This window comes from Cataglyphis hispanica, chromosome 6 (genome assembly GCF_021464435.1).
Source record: "Cataglyphis hispanica isolate Lineage 1 chromosome 6, ULB_Chis1_1.0, whole genome shotgun sequence".
Taxonomy (NCBI): Eukaryota; Metazoa; Arthropoda; class Insecta; order Hymenoptera; family Formicidae; genus Cataglyphis; species Cataglyphis hispanica.
The window spans coordinates 7,735,598-7,759,823 of NC_065959.1; the positions used below are offsets into that span (position 1 = coordinate 7,735,598).

At 35.6% G+C, this 24,226-nt stretch overlaps 1 protein-coding gene across 5 annotated transcripts in view; it reads left to right on the forward strand.

Moving 5' to 3' along the window:
- The window catches only part of LOC126850609 (probable JmjC domain-containing histone demethylation protein 2C), a 258,584-nt gene that overhangs the window by 36,752 nt on the left and 197,606 nt on the right, over window positions 1–24,226 (forward strand). For 4 of the 5 annotated variants that reach the window (XM_050593756.1, XM_050593758.1, XM_050593759.1 and 1 more), the window contains exons 2-6: window positions 6,852–7,103; window positions 8,042–8,155; window positions 14,837–15,031; window positions 16,895–16,979; window positions 17,261–17,349. In XM_050593756.1, coding sequence (XP_050449713.1) covers window positions 6,852–7,103; window positions 8,042–8,155; window positions 14,837–15,031; window positions 16,895–16,979; window positions 17,261–17,349 — 735 coding nt within the window. The remainder of the gene's footprint in view (window positions 1–6,851; window positions 7,104–8,041; window positions 8,156–14,836; window positions 15,032–16,894; window positions 16,980–17,260; window positions 17,350–24,226) is intronic. The other variant, XM_050593757.1, reaches the window with a different exon arrangement.

Below are 24,226 nucleotides of genomic sequence, written 5' to 3' on the forward strand. Positions count from 1 at the left end.
ATGCAACGGCTACATTGTTTCAGCGCGCCCGACGTAGTGATTGGGAAAAAAAATTTATTATATGAAGGAAGAAGAAATTGTAGGATACACGTACACGTACAGAGACTGACTAAATTAAATCGTATTATTCACGGCAACCATTGGTGATGAAATTTGTTTCGGATTAAATGGGATAAAAATTTTTCATTTTATTATTTTTTATTACGGTTTGAAAAATTTCTTATTATAATTTCAGTATTATGGTCTTTTATCATGAAAATACTATGATATGAATTTTTAGGATTATTCAGAAATTAATATGACGATTTTACTACGATCAAATAGAGTATTCGATGCTCTTTAAGTGCTTTCAAGAATAATTAACAAAATTTTATTTGTCACCGAAATCAGGGAATAGATCAAGATCAAAACAGATTTTATATTCTCATTTTTTAGGATACTTTACTTTTATACGTATTCTATTCTTGTTAGCTGATATCTTCTAAATTATAATAACTAAATCTTGTTAATTGTTCTTGAAAGTACTTAAACAGCATTTAATACTGATATATTTACTTTTAGAGTTTGTATAAGCATTGAACAATTAACCTCCATTAAAATGAAGAATATATTACACCAAATTAGTATTTAAATAGCACTTAATTTTGGCATATGTTTTATTTTAATTTGTTGTGATGGAGGTGCTTAACGAGTATTAAAATATCTAACTGTCATTATTTATTCATTTATAAATCAACGATTATTTTTTATTTTAACCGTTTGGCATTAGAGGATATCGAATATGTTAATCTCGAGTAAATAAAAAACTACGATAATGTGTTTGTACGTTTCAATATAATATTGTTATTTTTTATCATTTTTTTTTTTCTTTTTTCGTCGAAACCACTAAATGTTTCGCGCTCGTAAGCATGAGTATGTTTACTTTTGCAGAGCAAAGTATAATTACAACGTTTCATGTATGTTGGAAAAATTTTTGTTCCACTTGTTGATTCGACTCTCACTTGAGTGCAGGGACACATGTTATTTTAAATGAATAAAAGTCTGTCGTTCGTTTTAATAACCTTACGCGGCGTTTTATTGCACGTTAATCGAATTATTTTCATTATCGCTCGAAACGAATTGATTGAAAAGCCGGCTACATCCGCGGTATTCGTCATGTGACATGATGAGAACTGCTGCTAAAAATTACTCAATCTCTTTTGTGATAATTTTAAACGTAGCTCGTTGTGTTTGATAATAGCACAAATTAATCGGCAAAAGAAATCAATTTTTAAAAATTTATTTTTTTTTATGTTATACTTTATGTCTCTCTTTATCTTTTCAGTTTTGAATATTTTAATATTATTATTTATCAATATCAATGGATTAAAAGTTGAAAGATTTGCGAGATTTACATTGACAAATTCGTGACATTCTTATTGTCGACAATGTTTAAATTTGCATTTTTATTGGAAAAATATCCTAACTGTAGAATTATAATTTTTTAATTAAAAATATTTGCAGCAAATTAACATTTTGTGGCAAAAAAGAATCACATATAAATGTATTGTCATTTTGCTGAACATGTTTAATTTTCTTTCAATTAATTTAGGCTATTTTTTTCCCCATTTTTATTGTACAATTACCTAAATTTTTTTTTTTTTTTTTAATAAATTGTTCGATTTTTTCCGTTGAAAATACGATTTTTCTTTTATTTTATTCATGACATCATAGTCGTTGACTATTGTCGGCATACGTGCGGGGGAAATGGCATAACGACTCGACATTAAGAGCCGACAAAGTGGACAGCTAGTCAGTTTTTTGACTGACATGTCCTCCAATTTAGTAGTTACGATAGTTACGACTGCAGAAAGTGTAAGAATAGATTCGGAATAATTAACGAGATGATTCTCAAAATGGAAAAAAGAGGAATAAAGGAAAAGATAAGATCTAATTTTTTTTATTTATATTTTCTGAATAGATCACTGAACAAAGAAAGCCATACTTTAATTAATGCCACTTTTAATGAAAGAAGAGTTATTCTTTGTTGATTGTTTTCTTTGATTTTCGTAAACATTTTCAAAACAAGATATATAAAAAAATCATTATTTGGAGTAAAGTTTGCAAAAATATTGGCAAAAAATTATTTTTAGCATATAGTGTGTAAAAATAAATAATAATAAATTTAATAAACATAAAAAAAATTTTTATTTTGTGCGATAACTTATCGTCACGGAATAATCAATAGAAAGAAGAGAGTCGCGTGTGAATTTGTCCAAAAGCTGTGTGAGCACGATGAAACGCGATAGCTAGTCGAAGAAATGTTTGCTTCCTACGGCGCGTCTGACAAACGCGTGGCATTTTCACTGCGAGTTCTCCCGCGCGATGAGAAGGAAAATGGGTTTCGCGCTGTGACAGGTCGCAGGGGCGTGCGGAAACGAGACAGACGCGTCTTACGTCATAGCGTTCCTCGTGGATCGAATATTGAATCGGCATGCCAATGTTGTTACGAGCGGCGAAGTAACAGGAAGCCGGCCGGCTGTATTGATACGTACACGCGCGCGGCACTTGACAGGATATTGATTTGATACTCTCTCTCTCTCTCTCTCTCTTTCTTTCTCTCTTTTCTTTTTCTCTCTTGTCTGTACTAAACACTTTTATGCTTGGAGAGTTTCGCGTTCGCATATCTCGTTCTCACTTGTGGCCAAAATGGAAAAATCAATGCCAGTGTGAACAAGGTCGCGCGCGTCATTCCTATACCGTAGACCTATAGAAGAAAGCTGCGACAAATTGAGTTAAAACATCCTTTTTTATTAATCAAAATTTTATGAGATAATATAATATTAATATTATATTTATCTCTTGTAATGCATCTTTAAACTAAAATTAGAGTAGGTATAATATGTAAAACAATTTAAGAAAAATTAGTATATCTTTAAGATATAAATATTTTTTCCTTGCAATAGTATGTTTTTTTTTTTAATTTATATACATATAATATTGATAATGTAAAGTATTATACTATATAAAAACGTAATTATATATTGTTAATACTAAATTTAATGTTCTTGTCAAATTTTTAAACGCAGTGCATCTGAATAACGAAAATTATTCTATTAATGATATCATCTGACTAAAAATTAATCGAAAATAAAAACGTCAAACTATGTGTATTAATTTGACCACGAGTGACAGCTATTGCTAATAATGATTCGTATTATTTTGTATTATTATATTTAACATATGAGCGTCTTTTCCTTCAAGATTTAATATAGACATTAAAACGTAGTCTGTTTTCTTTCTGTTTATTGAATACTCTTAAAAGATTTTGTATTACAGAGCGTGTAATAAAATTCTTACCTCTTCTCTTCTTTCTTATGTTTAAGTGTTGATGTGAGTAATAATGAAGGTTTTCCGCAACCGATCGCCGCGCAACTGGACTCTTTACTTTTATGCATCAGCATTATTATTATTGATAGCGATGCAATTTGGACGCATTTTACTTTGCTTAGAAATGTTGTATAATTCATAAATATTGTATAATTCAGTCAAATTTTCAGTCAATATCTTATTAGAAAATTTTTATATTATCCATTAGCTGTGTTGAACGCGAATACTTTCAAAAGTATTAACTTTTTGCAAGTTAAAAGTAGTAACTTTTTGATTATTTATCCAAAAATATAATTTTGAAATTTATTTAATTAAGAATTAACTGAATTAATTGAATATTTTTATTGGGAATATTTTTTTTGAGCTTCAAGTAGGTTTAAGCCATTTTTAAATCTTTTCTATCGCTTTCTCTTCATTATTATTATTATTGTTGTTGTTATTATTATTATTATTATACAATAATTAATCGGACATAATAGGACCTATGATGATTAGTGGAACGTAGTCGCCCAGTTTCTAATCTCCGTCTGGAATAAGCGCGCGGGTCTGGTACCACGCTGGGAGCTGTCTGATAGTGGGGGCAAGAAAGGGGATCGAGGGGGCGGTGGAATGCCGTTTAGAACGCGAAGGGGGGTATTCAGTAAAGGGGAAGACCATTCGTCCATGGTCGTTGGAGAAAATTGTGGTAGGTCGTGACAGCAAAATGGCCGACCTGATGGTTGCCCAGGAAACCATCTGGGCGGTACTCTGGCGTTCACCAAGAGGCGGAGCATGATGGTCTTGGCGGCCATTATGGTTCTCCACTCCGAGAGATACCGCCACCTGGTAAACGTCCCCTGAAACTAGCCTCGATACCGGGAATATCACCACCACCACCCCCGGGGAGATCGCCGGGGATGCGGATGGGCGAGAGATCGTTCTTGCATTCTGATATAGTTCTCTGAAATAGTCCTAGGATTACCGAACGTGTCGTCCTGAGATGTCCTATTCGAATGCTGACAGTTCCATTCGCTCGAATTGCCTTTGACGAACAGGAGATAAATTGTTGAGGCAAAGATTATTTTGACAGATTGTACCGAATGAACTTTTAATTTGTTTATTTAATTTGTTATCAAATTACTAGAAGTCATGACTTTTCGTCAAACGAAAAATAATGAAATTCATTTCTTTTTATCATCAGCTGTGATCAGCTGTGATCAGCTGTGAGCCAATTTTTTAACTTACTATTGATATTTGTCGATAAACTGGCAAAAGATTTAGCGTGTCTTGATCGTTGGCATCTTATGTATTTCAGATGAGAAATATATCTAAGAGAGATTCCTGCCAAAATTGATTACAATTCCGGACATAGTCCATCCGAATGTCTCGAAATTGCGTGCCAGCGGTATCTGACATTAAACGCAGGCGTGCTCGCCAGATTGCGTTATTATTAATCATTCGTATATCGTTTACGAGGCGCGTCCCTCGTCAATTATTAACGGTCGTTGCGCTCGTAGATATTTACTTATTAATTAACCGATTAATGTTTTGCAATTATGCGCCGTCACGCTACACTCGCTCTACCCGGAAACCGCGCGAACCGCCTATACCTCATCTCAGGGTTCTTGCTTTCGATTAATAATGGCCACGAATTATTATTGCGATATCCACGACGTGTGGCATGATATAGAGATAACGAAATCGAAGTTTGTTCAACCCACAACTTTTAAACAATTCAATTAATTTTCTATAGCCATACAAATTTATACATCGCGCTATCTTGTTTAATTATCGAAAGAACAGAATAAATTGATGTTATGAACAGAATAAAATTAAATGTCTTAATAAATGACAATATAAAGTACAGACATTGTGTCTACAAATAAAATCATCGCTCGTTTCCGAAATTAAAAAAAATACTTTTTCCGATACGTATTAAATACTTTTGCCTTACTGACACACAATTGATATACATTTTTTATATTTATACAAGTCACTTTCTTATCTCTTGGGCTTCAATAAATGGAATTGAATTGTTATATGATATGCCTTGTACGTGATCATAATCAGAGCAACTGCAAATAATAATACGATTATATTGGCCAGACAATGAATCACGTATCTGCAGTCACAGCGCGGTGATTTCTACGAGCTCGCTCCGCTCGTAAATGCTGATTTATAAATTAATTGGCTGACACACCATGACCGCACCGAGTCACGCGCTCCCCTTACGATTACGATGACCCCGGTACGCCGGATAAACAAGAGGGTAGGATATCGCCGGGTATTCCGAGCATATCTAAAGACAGATATTTGCTTGCGAGACAGAGAAATGTCATGTTCTATAAATATATTGCACGTACATCTTTTGCATTGATCTTTTATAGGTAAAAGGATCTTTCATATTATTCTTTTTTTTTTTTTCCTCATCACAAAAATATTGTGACGATATTTTCTTTAATTACATAAGCAAAATTAAAAGTAACAAATTTTTGTGCAATATAAACTTTTTAAAGTAGTAAATTTTTTTTACCTTAATATAATTTCTGAAATTTGTTTTATTTTTTTAATTGGATTTTTTAATTTTTGGATATTTTAAAGGGTAATTTTATTTTCTATAATAATAATTTTAATTTTATTTCTTAAATATATTTAATTTCGAAAATTAAAAAAAAAAATTATAAATAGTAGGCGTTTATTCAGATTTTGGATAAAGTAGGGCATATATACATTTTCGTAGAAACTTCGTAGAACGAATCACAGAATGATCATCCGTGATTCAATTCACAACGCGCTTGTCGCATTGAATCCGGTCGCGTTGACAAATCCCGAGAGTAAACCGAGCGTGCGTATCCCGCTACGCCGTCTTATGACCCTTTGTTATCCTAGCGCAGCCTGCACTTTCTGCTCCAAGCCAGAGGTTATGAATAATACATATTAATTGCGACCGTCCCGTGTATACCTCGTTCTCCCTGTATAAACATATACGGCAAATTCGAGACAATCTCTCCATCGACACGCCAATTCGTTGTATGCATTCGTGGAGAATCGAATGAGAGGCTCGATAACACATTAACACGCATGAATATCGCGATAATAGACGCTGATAATTAACTGGATGATGGTTACGTGAATAGTTGAAGAGGCCCCCCGCCTCGTTCGCATGATAACCACTCATTATTGATAGCGATTTAATCCTTAACCCCTCGCAATTCCTCGTGGAATAAATAGAACCTACACCTACACAGATTTAGCTCCTGTTTCTGCACACATTACAGCACAATTGTAACAATTAATTAAAGTATTATTATTATCATATAAATTGATATTATAATTTACTTGAAAGATAAATCATCAATATCTGTACTGTCAGCTGACTTTTATTAAAAGACACATTTTGTTAAAGAGATAAATTTTTTATTATTATAATTTAAATTCTAATCGCATTCTTTAGCATTATATTATACTACATATGACTACATGCGCTTGATTTATGTTTGCAGATTCTCGTAGAGTACGACGACGTGGAGTGGCAAAGGAGGGAGTGGCTGTCGCCTCACAGGGATGCCGTGTTCTCCTTCTTTCTCATTGAACGAGGTCTCTATTGGGCCGAACGACCTGACCCCAGACACGCCAGTCTCATCCCCATCGATCATCACAATCACGCGAACAATAACCACCATCAGCACCGCATTAACGGGAAACCGCTCAGAGGCGCCACGGCAGTCGCCGACACCATTGCCTGGCCAGCTCTTGTGAGTTCAAACAAGCTGTTGTACGGATTCTTGCGGATTCTTGGACGATTTTAAACTTTATCTTTAATAAAAATATCGAGACATTGCAATGATTCTTACATTAACTGGTTTTATTGTTTTATTAAATTTTACAAAATGATAAATCATAAAAGTTTGAATATAAATTAAATAAATAGTTTATCATATTTTTATTAAACTCAACATTAGAGCTATCAGAGAATCATCGATCCAAAAATAGAAAAGAAGTATCGAAAGTTTAGCATCGTACATATTTATATGCATTGATTCGAGTTCTTTTTTTTTTATGAAAATATTTTACAACTTTTTAGACAAAATAGAGAGAGAGAGAGTTTTGTTTAGAAATGTTTCATAAATTATACATAGATTATGCAATATTGTTGAAAAAAATTTTATCTTGATCAAGATTATAATATACGTGAAATTTTCGCAATAATCTGTTATACGTGTGATTTTCTGCAAATTTTACATAAAAAAGTCTGTATAATTCGACGGGCTATTATTTTTAATGCAAATCTTTCATATTTTACCGATGATAATTGAAGAATGCTCGCAATCCCCCCCCTATTCGGATATTAATCAGTCCGTGGTTAATTAATGAAATATTCCATTCTCCATTCCTGTTGAATAAATTTTACGATCGACACAATTCGACCGTTATAAAACAGCGCGTTCCATTGGCTCGATGCTTTTTTGCTCGTTAAAATTTTAATGCTTCGATTGAGCGAGCTTAATTATTTTGCGCGAGGGCTCAATGACGCAAAAGTAATTACATTGATATAATATTAAATTTTTACCTTCCGATTTTTTGACTTTAAAATTAAAAACTCCGAGTGTAACATTATAAATATTATTAAGAATATTGCGTCATTTAAAATTATTTTACATAAAAACGGAATGAGAGGATCGTTTGTTTCTAGACTTTCTATCCTCTCGTGGCACGCGCTGAGCTGCACGAAGACGCCATGCCGATCGAGTTTATGCAAGATCGCAAACTGGACTTTGTCGACTACTCGAAGCTGAAGCCATTCACCGTAAGTACCATAAATTGATTTAAATCGTTTAAGACCATGATCGCTCGATAAATTCAAACATCGCATATAACATGGCGAATAAAAGTGTCACTGACTCTGTTGTCAAAGTAGTTGTCAAAAGTAGTTGTATCTGTGATCTCTACACATATATAAGATATAATTATATTATTTAAAAATACAGTCGCGATAGTGTTAATTTGTAATTAATTTAATTTAAGTAATTAAAAAATACACAACAAACGAATCCATAATTATTGAAACTCATCAATTACTTTGTACTGTGCTTTTATTATTAATTTCACATTTTTTTCTATTAATTTTACATGTAATAGTTTTTCATATAATTAACATTGCACCGGGATATTTAAATTTTGTTTGAAAAAAAAAAAAGAAGCTAAGCTTATGTAGAACATAATGTTTTCGTTTATGAAAAATAATGAATAATTCAACAGTATTATTTAATCATTCATGTGTGTACTGGTTTTCAAAAAGAAAGCGAAAAAAAAGAAAGGCGTAAAATTTGCATGACTCGCTGACCGAGCTACATTGACGCAATTCGTTATCAATTCGTTTCCCTTCTAATTTTCTCCTACACATTTCACGCGCGGCGAGATGCGATAAAGGATTCCGAAGCACACACGCGCGACTAGAACAGTAAAACTAAAAGTTCACGCGAGCAAGTTTGTCGAACGGCGGCGTGATGGCCACTCTCCGCTTTGCGACTGGAAACTTACTTCGTTAGGAACGCTAGAAACTCTTGGGGAACAAGTTCCTCGGAGCCATTGGCGCATCCGACACCCCCTCGGAGCGACGGACGCGAGCGCGAGCTCTCTCGAGTCGCTGCTACTGCAAGTAATCTTTCACGAGGCTCTCGTTGTCCAACTTCTCGTACGACCGAACTTAGCGGTTCGAAGACGAGCAGTCGAACTTTGACTCGAGTTGCCGTTTCACTTTCGCGTATGTGCAGGAATTTTATTTGCGAACGCGGCAGAACTTTTCACGAGAAAAATATTTCTTCTTCAATCGGAAATCTCATTATTTTCTAATATAACAGACAGAATTGAAAAAAAAAAAAAAGAAAAATTATATCTGCCTTTTCCGACACAGAGAAATGCAAAACACCTGGTCGAGAGAAATCGATCTCTCTTTGCGAGAGAGATGGTGCGTGCAAACGTGTCTTTATATGTGTGTGTGTGTGTGTGCGTGTATGTAACTACTTTGGAAGTTGTAGCCCTTCTATTACACAGGGTAGGAAGAGTTGAGCGTGGTGGAATTGTTTCCAAGTAATTAAACTACCGGAAAACTTTTACCGTTAAAACTTTTCTCCGCTTGGGTGACGGTGGTGGCGGGGCGAGTTGTAAGTCGTTTACGTGCGGTGAGAACCTTCGGAGCAGCGGCGGTCAGGTTCAGGTGTGTCTTACCTTTTAGGTTCGCCTTTTATCTCTGCCGACTTGAACTTGATTTAAACAAGATAAATTGTCTTTATGATTAAAAATGCGTATCAGAAGTTTTGTGCTTTATAATAATGACATTAACTCTACTTAAACTCCACTTTCTACTTTAAATTCACAGTAGAATTTAATAGAGCTTTAATTCCAGACAATCTTTAATTACGAAAACACATTTTCGAATTTTATCTGAAATTTCGTCTTGCATTTCGACAAGCGAAGAGTGATCCATGAAGTCAGTCCATCTCTTTTCACAGAGCGATAAATTCATTCTTTTGTCTCAATAAAAAATTTCTTTCTCCCGATTCAGCCATAGATCTTTACTTTAAACTGCGAATCGATGCGCTTGCATTCTGTCGGGAACAGACAGGAGAAAGTCGACGGATTAAGTGTAAAGAGAAAAAAAAAAAAAAAGAAGAAGGAAAAAAAATAAAAGGAGCGGAAGATACGGCGTGAGAGGGAGGGCCGAATTCGTCCGAAGGCGAAGTCGTCGCGCGCAAGAGTGTGCTGACCCTGAACTATAAATGCAACGGGTTCTTTCTCCTCGCAGCATCCCGCCGCATACCTCTATCTCTATCAAACGTGCACGCGTGCACTTGCGCGTGACGTCCCTCTCGCTTTGCTCTCGTCGGGTTAACAACCACGGGTGCCGCAAAGGGGTGCAACCGTATCTCTTACACATACACATTTTATATAACCCTGGGATATTAAATATATTTATTATAGTGCAATATATACATATATCTATATCTATTAAACGATAATATCTACAGTATTGAAGCAGTAAATCATTATACAAATTTTATCGTAGAAAAATCAATTTAATATTATTCGATCAATTTGTAACGAAGCGGTAGATTTAGAATATGTCGAACTCGAGGTATAATTTTAGAAGAAAATAAAATATATTATAGTGTGTGTGTGTGTGTATATATGGATTTATATGATGTATGATTTGAAAGGAAAAGTGAGTGGATAGCCGCAATTTCATTTCTGGGTATTCCTGAGAAAGATCCTGCCGACGCCTATGACAGTCGTTGTCTTCTGCCGGCGGCGTTGTCGCTTGCCGGTTTGGCGACTCGGTAGCGCGCGTGCACGATCTGCGAGAGACGTTGGAGAACGGCCAAAGACGAGGCGCCAACATATTCCCGTTCTGCCTAACGGTCCTTGGCCAAGTATATTATACCTCTCAACCTCCCTTCACGCGGTTCTCGCGAGACGTAAAAACGCCGGATTCCTGCCTACGCTGTTTCGTGAAAGGCGCGCTTGCTCACCTCCAAGAATAAGAGAGGAAGGGAAGAAAGGGTGTGCTGGTGATTTTAATATTTCGATCGATCTAATTATCAAAATACTAAATTAATATTTTTCTTATAAAATACTTCATGAAAGTTATAAATTTCCGAAATATTTAAATTTAAGGAATTTGTTAACAAAATAAATCACGAAAATTTTACGACACCATATGTTGTTTTTAATTTTTTATAACATAACATCATGTCCTTTATTTAATTAAACAGCTTCTAAATTCGCTTCTAAATAATTTTGCAAACAATTTATCTGCATAGTTTTAGAGCGATGCAATTAGATGTTTGATCGGTGATAAGGCGAATGTGAAAATTGCGAGATATCGGATAATATCGTGTCTAGCGTGCTCATTATCAAGTCAATTTTATCGAGTATGTACGAGTGATGTTGAAAAAGGAATTCCGCACGAATAATTTTGTCGCGCGAACGGTACTCGCCGCATTTGCCGCATCTTCAATTTGCGACGATAGTCACCTGTCTATTGCTATTTTATCCGCTGGCATTTCAGGCTTGTGATTGTACGGTGAACGCATCGCGATTAATGGCGGACGCATTCTTAATTAAAGAATTCCTTAATTAATTAGCGCGCGCGCGCGCGCGCTAACGAGGATCCGCAGCGTGATAGAACGATAACAGCCGACAGAGTATGGCCTGTGATTTTCCGACCGATAATTTTCATCCCAAGAGATATTTGGAGTCCATTATATGTGTGGGTATGAGACAATGCGATGGAGTTTACTCTAAAAAAGACGAATAATCGTGATAATATTATTATTAATTGTTTAAAATAATATTTTAATGAAATATATTTCTCTTTTATGAAAATTTTCAGATTTACTACGGAAAGAACATTGTCTTCGCTTCATATTTCTTACGTTAATTAAGCTCAAGAACTTTAATATTGAAAATATGTATATAAAAAATGGATTTCATCACTATGAAATTTTCTACTTGAAAATTCCATCGCGAAAGTACTAAGATTGTACGAGAATAAGAGTGTGGATGAGATTTGTCCGGTGCTCTTTGAAAGAGAAAAATTCCGAGAAACGGTCGTTCGAGCAAGCAATTCGTAATCCATAAATAAGAAATGAATGATTCGCGGACTCCTTGATACCTCTCGTGTACCGAATCATGAATCGAATTATCGTGCGTACGAATAATTCAGCGACCGACAGATAATCTCATCGACCCCGAGCGACCGACACTTCTGGCGAAGATAGCATCTCATTTTCGAAATTTCGATAAACCTGATAGAGTTCTGGCGCTTCCCCCAAACAGTTCTAACTTAATAGAGGTGAGACCAATTCCGGTCGCTCATTTCCACGTTGTTGTAATTGACTGTTACTTTTATTTTCGCTATCAATACTTGGGAAAAATACGTTTTGCGAGCCATATGTTGCGCGAAATCTTCTATCGATTATGCTCCGCGATAAACGAGCCTTCTCTTAAGCGCAATGACTTTACAATGATTACAAACGATACCGAGGACGGCAGTTGCTGGCTACATGCGAGCACTTTCGTTATGATGAATGAGAAAATCACGAGAAGTAAAGTTACCATAATATATGTGCACCTGTACACACATACAAAGGTTTAAACAGATCTCGAGGAGATAATTTGAACGATAATTTATAGATGGAAAATACTGTATGTATGTATATGTGTGTGTGTGTGTACATTTATCTAAATGCGTATTGCACGATGTACATTAAGAATATTCTTAGATGAATGTCATCGTGTTGAAAAAAAAAAGTATAATTAGTTATAGTTTGATCAATATTTTTTTAATGCTCTTTTTTGTATCTCTGCCATCAAAGATAGAAAATAATAGCTGGAAGGAAGTTTAATATAGTCTCTTATACACGAAGATGTTAATAATGCGTCATTTGAAATTGTGACATTTTTGCGATATGTCAATACTCTAAGAGAGACAAGTACTGCACAATTAAAATATTTTTAATTAATTGCTTTTTGTTATCTTGTGAAAAGTTTCCACGGAATATTAAAGCATTGAGGATGAAGCGCAATAAAACTGACGTAATTTTAATTATAATACTTGGCATTCTACGAAGAGTTTACGGTGCACTTTACAATATTAATGTTGGAGATAGCAACTTATAAAGTACATCGAGTTTGAGAGATGTGCATTATATTTCCAGTCTTACAAAGTAATTATTATTCGCATAATTGCGTGATTCTCTTTGACTGCGTGAGGCTGCCTTTTCATCATCTCTCAAGCATTTATTTCGTTCGATTCATTAAAATGATGGAGGCTTCGGAAATAATGAGAAAAAAGTTACTGGAAAAGTACATCGTAAAGGACATAAGATAACAACGACTCGGAAACAAAGTTAAGTCATCAAATCTGATCGAATCGTAATATTCTCCGTCGCGAGGTCGCGGTCCATTCCCTTTTACAGGGTGTCTCAGTTTTCGATTATGTTTCTCTCTATAGACTGGCTGGGAAATTTAGAGATAATTTCCTGTAAGTAAAAATTCGATAGAATTCCACTTTTCGCTGACAAATTAATTTCTCGTTAATTCTGTTATGCTTTTAACTTTTTCCAATTTAATATCTCGCGTCAGATTGACATTCCGAGTTTAATTTAACATTAAAACGAGGATTAAATCTGTCGAAAAGAGAGAAAGAAAAATACCTAGTCTTCCTCTCCTCCGGGATTCTGTCACATAAGATATCTCGTGAATCGCGTTCACGAGCACTGTGTGGACATTAAGTGCTTTCGACGCTTTCGTAATAACGTTCTAATTGCCGTTGTATTACTGCTATTAACACAGCCTGCGCCGTCATGCTGTGCAAGCGATTGCATAACGCGTGTCTGACGTAACGGTATAATAGTGACGTAACTCAGACACGATGTGCTCGCTCGAACGCGTGTACTCGTCATCGGGAAAAGCGATCGCGAAAAAAAAAACAAAAAACCAAGATTGACATTATTGTATTCTTTGAATCTATGTAATTTTACTCTCAAAAGGAACCCTATTTATATATCATTATATAACTATTGTTGCTATTTATAAATATGAAAACGCGTAGAAAATGTTCACATATTTTGCTAAAGCTTATCGCTATTATTTCGCACGTTGTACAAAAGATAATTTGTTAATATCAATAATACAGATACAAAATTATCGAAATACTCAATCATAGATTCGATAACAAAGGAATATTAAGTATTCGAAAGCTAATTTCTCAAGAGACGGCATTCTTACGCGTCTTAATAAAACATTCTCATATTGATTTTTCATCGCGTAATGAACGTGATAATATCACATTTCTCTGGATTCCACCTAAGCTGATTTGGTATCTCGAGTTTTAGCGCGCGCTGTTTTCCGTTATCTCCGTAATACATTATAATCGTATTAACACACGAGATAAAAAGATTCAACGATATACGAATGAGATTGAGTATGTACGGCTTCTTTGTTTAGCACATAACGGCACTCACATAACGTTATGCAGTAGCTGACGAAAGTGTATTCGTTAAGATGGTACTTATACATGTATAACTCGAATAGGCAGCCATTTGTTATTATCAACAAAAGTGTATATCCTATATTTTGCTATAGATAAGAACAATATACAATACGTTGTCATTTTTTTTTCAACTTTTCTTCGTATTTTCATTTGAAATATTAATTTAATTGAAATACTTTTAAAATTCGTAAAACTATTAAACTTATCAATTCTTTTAAAATGAAAAGTACGATATGTTAAAGCGTAGTATACATAAATCTCGCGAAATCTGCTTTTCCATTTATTATCTCTTATCAAATTGCATGGATTCTTATTTTTCCTTCCAAAATCACGGACAGCTTCTGAAATCAGAAGAGTAGTTCGCCGCTTTTCTTCTTAATCAAGTTCTACGGACGAAGCTTTAATCCCGAGCTTTTTTGCTCGTCTTTGCAGCAGGACTGGGAGCTGACTAAGGGAACGATGCCCTGGGGAAACGCCGTTAGGAGATGGGCCGAGATGCAGGACGGTCAGAGGATCCTGCTGACTACGCCTAGCGTTCTCGTCGGTTTCAGGGTCGAAGTTTATCGGGCGGAAGGCACCACGCAGTGGTACACAGCCGTGATCGTCGGTTATAACGAGTCCACTAAGGTAAGACTGGTTAAATATTCTTATTAATAAATGAAAGTTGTCCTGCAGCAGCTTGAGAGATTCCCATCTCAGCAATCGTCAGATCTTAAATTTGTCAATGCTTATCATTGATATTTGCGAGAGAGATCTTGATTCAAGATGATAGAAATGTCATTTGGATAAATCACTAATTGCACACTTTTTTTACAATATTTATTTCATAAATACATTAACTGATAAAATTATAAATTGGCATCGATTTATCAGAACATGATAAAGAAAAATGTAACAGTATCTCGGAATGATTTGAACGATTCAATTTTTTTTTTTTTTTTGTTCGATATTTTTATCGTTTTTATCATTAAACATCTTAAGATAGAGGAACGAACGACGGACTCGCATCGTCGCAAAAGTAATCCTCCTCGTCTTGTCTTGCAAGGAAGCTTCCGATAATTTATCCTGGCAATGTCGCGGCATTCCTATTGGAAAACTAAATCCCTGAAATAGTCGGCGACGAGGAAACGTTCCGGAAAAGGTGCAGGAATCGAAGGGCGAAGGAACATAAAATATCGGGTTGTCTGAGGAAGCTTTTGTCGCTTCCGCGCGCACTTTTTCTTTTCTGTCTTTTTATTCCCATTGTATATACGTCCGCCTCGAATATTCCTCGAGAGTGCTAGCGAAATCGAATCGCTTGCCTGTTGAAGTTTATTCGAATATTCTCTTCGTCGTAACTTTGTCTTACGGATAAAGATTATAATGAATTATCGCGAAGGAATGATGAAGAATACGTAAAAATGTATGATAATCGTACCTTTATATCATCTATTATGCATAATGATTTTAAGATAATTTTAATTTTTTATCAATCTGTAAAAGTTCCCAGTTTTAATTATAGCCAATGCTGTCAATAAACGGGACGGTAAAAATTGATTTCGCTGGAAATCACGTCCACGTGTACACAAATGGCATGAATCCAATCGCCTCATCGCGTATATCGCAACAGGCAGACGATTCTGTCTCGCCGCTGATCAATTAAGCGCTTTGACAAGGAGAGGCGTCGATCGTGATGGCTCTTAACGAGAAGCCAGACCATTGATCTCTGACCCGCGAATTAACAAATAAACGCTTCGCGATTCGCCGAGTAAATCACAAAAATTATCAGAAGAATAAAAAAAAACTGTCAATGATCGTACACATATGGAATCTTTATGAACCGCGAATAGAATTGTTTAGAGGACCTGAGATCGACGAACCTAGAAAATTCAATTTCCTGATTTATATCGTCATCATTAATAAATATCTATGATATTATGGTTTATCGGTTTAATGAAAAAAATATGAGCGAAAGAACAAAAAGGATATAAGTGAATGATCGCAAAATTCTGAGATTTTATTTGTCTTTCAAATTAAAGACTTTTATATATAGGTCTTTCTGTCTTTTTCTCTCTCCGTTTGGATTAATTTAAAATTCTAATATTTAATACATTTACGAACATTATTTGCAAACGTGTATATATCCGCAACATACACAAACAATATACTTGAGTGTCTACGGATTATATGTAAACAAATATTTTATACACAGATATCATATGTTGGAAAGTTGAAAAATACCAAAACATGTATGTACGTCGAAACGTAAACAAACACTCTCATGCCTATTCTCACTCTTTAGCCGTAGACAATCAATAAAGGCATTCTCGAATTAGTTATAAATTTTATCGAAGATGTGTATATTAAACGAAACAATTAAATGTGTATATCGAAAACACTATTCGTACATAGTACGTTCAACATGACTATCACGCATTCTTTATACATGCGTATATGTTTATATGTAGCGCGTTTTTCTTGTGTGTGATCTGTTTATTAATACATTTTCAGGATTTAACTGTCACCGATGACACAGTCCTCGAAGATCACAACGAGGATCCTACTTTAGTACAAATGCGACTGATAGGCGATGGGGGTAAGAAACTTTAGCACGAGATAAAATATGTTTAATTGATAAAAAGTAGCGACTTGTCGAAAAATTTTGAATATATATTTAATCTCAATTTATCACAGTATATTGTTTAATGTTATTTAATTAGATGACCGCGTGTGAACAGATATTTTTTCATTTTTTCAAACATTGTGCTGATGTGCGTATTTGATTGTAAATAATATTGTCGAATAAATGGAACGCAAAATTTTGCGAAGCGTAACTGAAATACATTTTCGTTTTTTTTTTTTTTCTCTCTTACGTAGTCGTCGAGAGCATCATGAGGGGCGAGGTCGTCGGCATGACACCGAGGAGGTCGAGGTCATCGACTGCTCTGACGCACGCGCTTGTGGTGGTGAGTGAAATCCAATTTCGTTCTATTATTAAACGTTCTGCATATAATGTACGATCAACCAGTTATTATAAACAGGAGATATATCGACGCGCATATTTCTCATATTACGTCATGCATATATCTAAATCGTGCCCATAACAAAACTCCCTTAATATATCTGCATTATCTATTTTTTTTTACATTATATAAAAATTATTAGATAAACTCACATACATAGGTTGTATTTTTATTTAATTGGTGATTTATAAGATAGAAAATAATTTTGTCAATTTTTGTCAATTGAAGATTACATAGTATCTTAAATTCGAAAACTTATTTTAGAAAGCAAGTTTATTTTTATATTTCGAAGCTATTTAATTTTTTTGCCAACATTTAAATAGTAAAGCAATTGTTTTATGCGTAATATCGCAAAGAAATACAATTTATTTACTTACATTTTAAAGATTTTCAAAAATTTTCTTATTTTTCTGTAGAACACGTATTCAATCTTAACACTCTAAGAATATTTATGTATGCGTCTTGCGATATTTAGTATTTATCGCGTTGTTGAATCGGTGTTAATCGAAATTTTGCCAACTAGTAGACGATGTGTTTAGTCTACTAGTTAGTAGCTAAATAGTCGATAATGGCGATAACAATGAAATGATTCGCGCGACCGAGTCATGAATTGAGGCGCGCGCGATAATGTCTTGCGTCCCGTCGATGCAAACATCTTCTTCGCACGTGACGATAGCATGCGGTTGTCACGTGGTAAACCATAATTGGAATCAGATGTGCCGTTTTAAAAGGAAACCGCTGCCAGTAATCGCGTCTCGATGTTGCATTCTCGCAACACGTACTTGGTCGCATACGACATATGTTGTCGACGTGTCGAACACTCGAGACAAGTATCATCGATCACGTTTTACTCTCGTTAATTGCCGGATTTGTTGCATACTCGAGATTTGAGCGAAGAAATGCTAAATTTCGTCGTAGCTTGGATATGCATTTATCAAAACATTTCCGTTTAATTTTCAATGTTTAATGATTTATTGAGATACTTATGCAAAGAAAGAGAAAGAGAAAATAATATATATTATTAGCGATATCATCGTCTCGAAGTTGTTATCAAAGATTATCGTGTTACCTGAGCTTATAGATACGCTGATGTACGGAAAATGATCGATAATCAATTACAGATATCTTTAACGAAATTTAGTAACGTCATTGTTAAAAACCATTCATCAAGATAACAATGCGCGTGATACCTCTTATAAATGTAAATGGAAATTTTTAACATTCCAGATTTATAACATTATATCTACTGGAAAAAGAAAATTCGCAAGTACTCTGATATTTTCAAAGATATTGACTTATCAATATTTGTTATATAAAACTTATACGAAGCTTTCATATATCTCTTTGAGAAACTCTTTTTTTTCTTTTTTTTTGAAAATAAACCATTTAAAAGCATTGACGACCTTACATAAGCACGCTATGATTAATAATTAATTTTCAAATTAAATGTATACATATATATAAATAGCCTGGCTGTTTCTATATAATAATCGAATCATATTAAATTAGAAATTACCGAGGAAACATTTGTCAATCCTCCTGCCTATATTTTCAATGTACAAAGCGATGCCTGTGCGTATCGAGCGTTTCCCTTTAACGCGGGGAATCAATAGAGTCGAGCTTGCAGCATCCTCGGGCTCTCAGGAACCGGGAAACCCGGAATAGAGTCCGTTGCTACCTTAGCGGCCGACTTCCGTCGTGTTCGCGAATACTCCACCTTCCTAATTCTCTCCTCCCTCTCCTCCCTTCCCTCCTCTCACTCTCTTTATCCCTTGTGTTCCCTTCGCTCGATTTTCCGACGAGGCGATCGAGGGCATAGTTGTCGTGCTTGCGTACTGAATTTCTCTTCGCGAGAGATGCATGTGCGCTTCGGGATTCTAGATAACGTGATTTTCGAAGTAGACGAACGGATGTCAAATTGCGACGCTGATATCAGAATATCTGTTCGCCGACTTTTTTTTTCGCAAGTGCATTTTGTCGTGAGTCACGCCCTACTTTTCGCAAAGTTTTTTTTTCCCCCCCCATAAACATATGTATATCTTAAAATTGTATTATAATTCATTTACTTTGACGAATTTCAAAATTTTAAAATATATCGAGTCGAGGATTTGAAAATCTTTAAATTTTCTGTCTTTGTAATATATTTCGTTTTGAATTATCGCGTATGCAATTTTAAAAATTTTTATTGGTAACAAAAAAAGTTAAATATGCATTATAAAAAATTATTTATAACTTTTGTAATAGAAGAATGCACTGTCTTATGTCGTGTATAAGGATAATGTGACAAAAAACTATTCGTGGATATTTATGAATTCAGATCTTGTTTTGAAAATAGTCGATTTTGTTGCAAAATTTAAAATTTTCATTCATCTCACGGACTTTCTAAATATGCAACGATGATGTGCTGTTGAATACCATAATCTATTATTCTCTGGAACTAAGGGGCATCTCTTCTCTCTTCCTCTTTCGCTCTCGCTACGGAGAGTTAATTAATACAGACGGAACGAATATTTTGCCCTTTTCACAAACGCAAATCAGACGCCTATTCGGCATTGTTCTCCGGGATCAACCAGTTCTATTCCGCGGCTTATGTTGTCAAATTTGTCGACATAAATCTCGCGATTTATCGCCTCGATGAGGCTGAATCTGCTACCTCCGTTATCTAAAACGACACGAATGTGACGAGAATAACGGCAATCGTAATAATTACATATTCTGCCCGGAACCGCGTACCGCGTTGACATGAAATCGTTATTAACTGCCTTGGAGATATAATTAAACAGTGCCGTGGCGCCGTCTTTTTCCGATTCTACAGCGGGATATTATAATATCGTATACTTTAAAATACTTCGTTATAATCTCGTGCGAAAATAACCGACGTCACTTGAATATCACATTTAATCGATATATTCCGCGGTACATTTCCAGCGCGGAAGACTCTTACCTAAATACATACATACGTCCATTAAATCGCAATAGTAAGACTTCACTACTAATATGATGTGCTCATCGTTGCACATGATAGCAAATAATTTGGCGTAAATCAAACGCAATTTTATATTAATGCGCTAACATAGTAATATAATAATTATATATATAATGTATAAAAGAGAGGGGGGCCATACAATAAGATAAATTTATTCTGATTTTTTACAATTAATTTTAGGTACAATTAATTTTTTAGATAGTTTTATTTTTGCGAAAATTTAATATAAAATATAAGTATGTGTGTGTGTTGTGTGTATATATATCTATTTAGTGCTAATAAAAAAATAATTGCGGCAAATCCAGTTCTCATTAAAGAAAAATTAGTACAGCGGTAAAGATAGAAATTGAATTGACCGTACAATGAAAAGAACGTTCAATAATCCTCGAGCATCTTGTATTCTTCGCTTAAGCGGATTCGACTTAGTTTCGTCTCGGGATTTAGCGGAGTGCAATTCATCGACGGCTTGGTACATTCTACCACACGGCAAAGGTCACGAAAAAAAGTAATTCCTTGGCTAGTTTCCACCTTGCTCCGGTTGCATGGATAATCATAGGGCGGAGATGGATTTCGCGACGAAAGAAAATGATTTATGAACGCGCCTCTGAAAAACGAGCGAGACGAGAGGAGCGGGAGAGAGAGAGAGAGAGAGAGAGAGAGAGAGGGAGTGGGAAGGAGACTACGAAAAGCCCCTTTCGCATTAAAAGGCATTGTAAGATCGAAGGGAGCGAATTTCGCGCAAAGTTTCCTCCGAGTTTCCCCAAAGTACGAAGAAATCTAGAAAGTAGAAATAACTTGTTCGAAAGGGGGCTTCGCAAACTCGTGAAAATCGGGTGTTGAAAGAGAATCGCGCATTAACGATAGAAAGTTCGGAAAATTGTCAAAGCGGCCATCAAGCTCGAATAATTCGATGGCAACTTCTGATTGCCGTTTCTAATTTTCCACCAGCCATCGTCTGCTACTAAGTCTGCGATGTATCCATTTTCATGGATTATTCTGCTCGCTGGTGCGGGAAAGTTATCGTCGCAATTTCCGCGATTGGATCTCTTACGTCTCGTACAATTTGCTCTGTTAAATCGTATTTTTTTTTTTTGTTTACAGCTTCGCAGTCATTAGTGAAGCGTTAAAGATTGCGCGTTAGCCGAACATTAAGAAATACTCGCTTTCCTTTTCTCGAGCGCGCACAAAATTCTCATACTCGTACATAACCGAGGTTTATGCAAGATTAATCGATTTGTAAAATGAGATTTTAATAACATGTTTGTTTGACTTTGAGTTTTATTGTCTCAGATCGATGATATCGAGTTTATATAATAATTTATCAAACACATTCCAAGTGATTATTTTCAGCATTGTGATTTACAATTATATTCAGCTCTCCTTACATAATTTTTTAAACGATTCAAGCTTTACGAATTTACAAGCGTAAAATTTTTATTAACTTTTATAGAATTTATAATTCTTTATGCGTTTAGAGCATCTTTTTAGATAATTTTGCTGGATGAGGGGAGAGTAATTACTTACTCTGGTGTGAGAATAGTGCTTGTAACAATTCGTGAATTAAAATCAAGGAAACGTCCACTTACGAACTTTCCGTTGCGTTTGTCCATTTTCATAATACAGGAGCATGCAGGAGCATCGTAAGCTGCGCGTAAACTTTCTCGCTCTCGTGGTAGAATTCATGAGTCATGTCGAGTACTTTGGTCCGCGGGCGACGCGACGTCGGAAAGTTCGAGGCTGGCTTATACGAGTTGGAAAACTCGCGGAAAGGGATTAAACCTTGGCGACTACTGCCACGTAATGGAACTCGCTTGCGGGCGAGGCGTGTACCTCGAAGACGATCGTTAGGACAGCTTACGAGACGAGGCCGCGCCGACGAAGGCACACACACGCCTTTGAAATATCAATCATCGTGACTCATTGCTTTTTTTGCCTTTGGCAATTCTCGAAATTGGTTTACAATTCTTTTAAACTCCGCCAAGTAGAAAGTGTAATCGATTTAACAACGATACGATAGATTAGATATATAGAAGATCATGATTAAACAGCTTATGTTGGGTATTTTTAGCAAGATATCTTCAAATTTGATTTTAAATAACTTGCATATAACAAATTTTGAACAAATTTTTTTATTAAAAATAATCTTAATTTCTAAGCTTTATATATATTGTTGTAATAATAATATAATTGTTGCAATGAAATTAAAGTCAAATCTTAATAATTAAAATTCAATGTTGATTTAAAATTTTATAAGAAACGACTTTTGTGCATAATAATTGAAGAAAAATAAGAAATGTGTGTTTGTTTTAAATTATAAAATTTTCCTTTTCACTGGGATATTTTTGTTCTTCCTTCTATTAGCACTACCCATACTTTATGCTCAAGTCGTGACCTCGATTACTTTCGCAGCGGGATAAAGTCGTGTATGCAACAGGGAGGGAGGGAGGGAGGGAAGAGGAGGAGAATCTTTTCATAATTTCTCTTCGACCGTCATTTCCCTCATTTCTCATTAAACTCGCAAACATCTTCCCGCGTTGGATGAATACCCGGATCGAGACTTCAATTACGAGCCGCCCTCGCGTCGCAAAGTGCGCAACAGCGTTCCCGCGGCAATCGCAACTTTCCTATAAACGGTAGTATTCGTCGTCGCATACTCTTGGACTCTCTCGCAAACGCGGTTAAATCCTCGAAACAAGTCCCACGAGCGAGCGAAAGTTTCGCCTTCTCCAGAAATCCCGGGCAAATCCAACCTTCACGACAACTATTTTCAGGGACGTCCCAATGGAATTTCTTTTCCCCCCTTTTTTTTTTTTATATAATTATCGATTATCTTTTGCGTATAATAAATAAGGTAACAAGCAAACATATTTTAGTGTGGACACAATTGTGTGGTTTTTTTTTAGTATAAAAATTTAGTATAAAATCTGTCAATTAAATTAATTACAGTGGCATTGTTTTTGCTCAACAAAAATATGACAGTATTTCAAATATTTGCGATTTTATCAATTTTACTAAATCGTACTAATTATTATGATCGATTCTACTTATATTGCTTTTTAGCCTTCGATAAAGAAATATAAATAAATAAATAATATATAACATAAGGAACGCGATCGCGAATCATTTCGATTTTTAATCTTTGTTAATGGAGACTCAACAAGGAGAATCGCGCGCAACTACGTCACTGTCTTTCGATACTACTTCTCACAGGGAGATTCGATTTACTCGAACCAGTAAATATCGGGCAAGCATTCCCCCTTCCCGATACTGGTTCGGAGCAATTGGCCGATCGCCAATTTCCCTCGGACTTGCTCAAGTTCACCTGATATGATCGACTCGTAAGCTTTCTCTTGCTTCTTTTTATCCTGCACTTTTTTTCTCTTTCTTTCAATCTCTTTTTCTGTCTCTTTTGCTGCTCTCGTTTCTACCCTCTCATCTTCTTTTTACGCTTTCCCGGCCCCGGTCGCTCTAGAGGATCGTTTGGCCAATAGGGGTGGTTGGCCGAGTCTGCACACCAGCTCAAGGGAAACGGCTAAACCTTGCGGCATGTTGGGAAGGGAAGAGGGACAGAGGAAGAGAGAGAGAGAGAGAAAGGGATAACGAACGAATGATGCAAACGGGCGGAGAGAAGGATGATGAGGAGAAACAGAAAGGGTAATGGCACGAGGAGACAGAGCGCGACGATGGAGTTACGAGGGTGAGAGTCATGGAAAGAGAAACACAGCCGAGGATTCGGGGGGATGGGATGAAGAGGGAGGGGGAAAAGGGGAACGACGGCGTGGCTGCTCGGTGCTGCGAATCCAGAATGGGAATCGGCATCCGAGAATGGTGTAA